Source organism: Trichoplax adhaerens, genomic scaffold (genome assembly GCF_000150275.1).
Source record: "Trichoplax adhaerens TRIADscaffold_121 genomic scaffold, whole genome shotgun sequence".
NCBI classification, from domain to species: Eukaryota; Metazoa; Placozoa; class Uniplacotomia; order Trichoplacea; family Trichoplacidae; genus Trichoplax; species Trichoplax adhaerens.
In genome coordinates this window covers 1-3,145 of record NW_002061053.1, presented here as the reverse complement: position 1 = coordinate 3,145, position 3,145 = coordinate 1, and the positions used below count along the sequence as shown (strand labels likewise).

The window sequence follows — 3,145 nt, the reverse complement described above, 5'->3', positions numbered from 1 at the left end:
AATGAATAGAAATAACTGAAAACTTATACCATCGCTCCTGTAATATAGCAACAGCAAGGCCAAATACAATAACACCAAGAATAATCATGATAACAGAGAGTGTGAATCTGTTGAACCAGAGACTGCATAAGACTGCGAGATACTTCCTCTATTTTGTATTCTTTTACCCTGTTGGATCGCAACTATAAGAGAAACAATGCCAAAAACAGCAGTACCAGCTATTTCGAATGTTATCGGCATATACCATCGAGGTTGATTGTATTCTCTACCAAATAAAATAAGAAATAGCCTGGTAATATTAGCTGGAGATAAAACGACTCCAACAACACCAAGGGAAAGTAAAGCCGAGGCCTAATGAACGAAGAAAAATTGCTTAAATGAACTTCGAAAAAGTATCCTTTTTAAATGTAAATTATATCTTGTAGCCCTTCTACAGTAAACAAAATAAGAAGCTATATTATCATCCAAGCTAGCAATGCTTAAGAATATTTCTACTCTTTACACATAGGTTTCCCATACATTTATGTAAGCAAGGTGTAGATACAAACGAGCACTCATCGCACGGCAATACTTAAAATAGGTTTTTACTCTTTACGTTTAGGCTTTGCCAGATATTAAAGTAAACAAGATTTAGAGAGAAGCAGGCATTCATCGCCATTGTTTCTCAACATTACTGAACACGATTTGGCAGAAACCAAAGTTTTTTCTAGGTACAGTGTATCATAATATACCTCGGTCTGAGTAGGGGAGTCCGAATCCTTAACTTTGAAAAGAACTGCAGCAAGAACAACGGCCTGCGAAAACAGCATTGAAATAAAATTTAAATTTTATGCAAGGTTACAAAGAAAAATCTTTTTATGGAATAGTGCTTCTGTGTAAATTCGCTAATTTCTGCTATGGACTCTAAAATTATGATAATAGCAAAAAGGTATCGATATAAACATGAACGACTAAAGTAAAAAATACGAAAATGCTCTTTTCATCCAATTCCTTATAGAATAGATCGCAAAAGTGTCTCTAAATAAAACTATTGTTGATATTCTATTATATAATTTCACTACATACCAAGACTGCCGACCATGTTGGGTCAAAAATGACTGGACCTGCTCTTATGTTTATCAAGTAAGGAGTCAAAAAAATGGTAGCAAGCGCAGATGCAATGATAGCTATCGCCGAGATTATCAAAATAGCGCCTAATGTCTGTCCACGGATCATCTATAAAGCGATCAAATAGTGGAATAAAAGTTATTAGCTCTAATAATACAGTATAAGGAAACATAGCTGAGTCAATTAACTTATAAGAAAAATTTTAATTTTTATATTTAAATTCTCAATCCAATGCTAAGATTAGACTTACGCTTTAGAATTGGAAAGATGAAGCAAAGGTGAAAAAAAGTATTCTATAACTTGACCTGATTCTACAATCCTCTGTAAGGGCCTGTTTCAAGCTGAAATGTTTTAATTTGAATATCCGTATTGGACATGGATATAGCTTTATATGCACTTGGACTAGCAATTTAATGACATCATAGTTTAACAGGAAGGATGTTTCTGTTGTTTACCTATTAATATTAGAGAGGATAGCCAGCTCTATCAAGTTTTACCAGAATCTCGTCGTTCTAAAGTGAATAGTTGCATGATTTGCATGAGAATAGAGCTCATACAACACTCTTTTCTTGATTAACCATGCCCTTGCTATATACCGTATGAAGATAGCAACCGGTCTAGCCTACTTTCAATGGATTGCACGTTTATTCTTGGATGCTATTCTTTGCAGTATTTACTTCTAAATAAGGTAAAGTCTATTCTTAGTAGAAGTTAATATCCACTAGATTGTAACATAACTCCTTATTGTTATAATATATTTTTAACTGTTCTTCTTACGTCATAAAAGCTACCTTCATGTATCTATCTCATTAGTTAGTTCTGTTAGTAGACGGTAAGCCTGCACATTTCACCTATTCTACTTTACTATAGCTATTCAATTAGTAACGTTGTATTCATGATGTAACTTCACACTGTTATCCACTTTACATTAGCTCAATAAAGACACACAAAGATTTTATAGGCTATTGTGAGGTCATAGTAATTGACAAGACTATTTTATTCAGTTTCGATAGAACCTGATCCAGGCAGATTGTGCGGGTTTGCTGGTATTCCTAAACTAAATTAAGCTATTTACCGAGGATTTCTATTAGTTTGTTTCTAAGGAGGCTAGCTCATGCCTGAAATGGCCTTAGTAAACTTCACCACAGCATTCGTCTGCACCTCGAACACAAGATAATTGTGAACGATGATTTTCCTATCGTGATAATTCTGACATTCACATTTTAGTGTACATTTTTCGAATTACAGGCACTACATGTGGCAGCATGCTATACTGTGTCGACCGTTAAGGTTACGTCATAATTTTTTATATCTTTGCAGATTGATAAGGGTAAGTCTATGCTATGTATAATGCTTACGAGTAATAGCCAGTGAATGCAGGTATTACTCCATCAGAATAATAGTAACAAATTAATATTGTGATAATTATAAAGGATAATATATTTTGCAGGTTGTTTGAATTAATCGAATTTTAATTGCCCACAATGATTAATACTCAGTGCCGATTAGCATTGTTCGGAATGGGCAGAGAAACTATAGCCATTAATGGAACTAATTATTCGTGCTTAAAATAAGCAATATTTCACAAGATATCCAGCAATATAATATAGTGCGGTACAAAATTACATTTTCTGCTATCGATAGTACTTGAACTTTCTATTTTAGTATGGGCTATCGGTAGTACTGGCTATATTCTGTTCTTAATGTGCAATATTCTTGTAGGAAAACTAGACTACGCTGAGCCCTGAGTAAATAAGATAGTAGATTAGCGGTGTTAGTGGCACTCTATCTGGTGTAATAGGCGTAGCGGATTATTAGTTGATAATACTAGGGATGTTAGTCGTACGGTTATGTGGGACTACTTGGCGCCTTGATAGGTGGTACCGACACGTCTCAGTAGATGTCGTATGATTGGCCCAAAGTGAGGGATGACAATTATACGTAGCTTGGGGTTTTGTACTCGCAAGGCCATATTGAATGTAAATTAGATTTAGGAATAGTATAAGAAGCAAAAATAAACTGACTGATATATTACAAT

General features: G+C 34.5%; 1 protein-coding gene across 1 annotated transcript; it reads right to left on the bottom strand.

Moving 5' to 3' along the window:
• Nucleotides 1-84: 84 nt before the first annotated feature.
• On the bottom strand, nt 85-1,215 carry TRIADDRAFT_62543 (uncharacterized protein; the record flags this gene model as incomplete). Its single annotated transcript, XM_002118473.1, has 3 exons — nt 85-351; nt 732-794; nt 1,066-1,215. The coding sequence occupies 3 exons, from the start codon at nt 1,213-1,215 to the stop codon at nt 85-87; spliced, it is 480 nt and encodes a 159-aa protein (XP_002118509.1).
• Nucleotides 1,216-3,145: the final 1,930 nt, after the last annotated feature.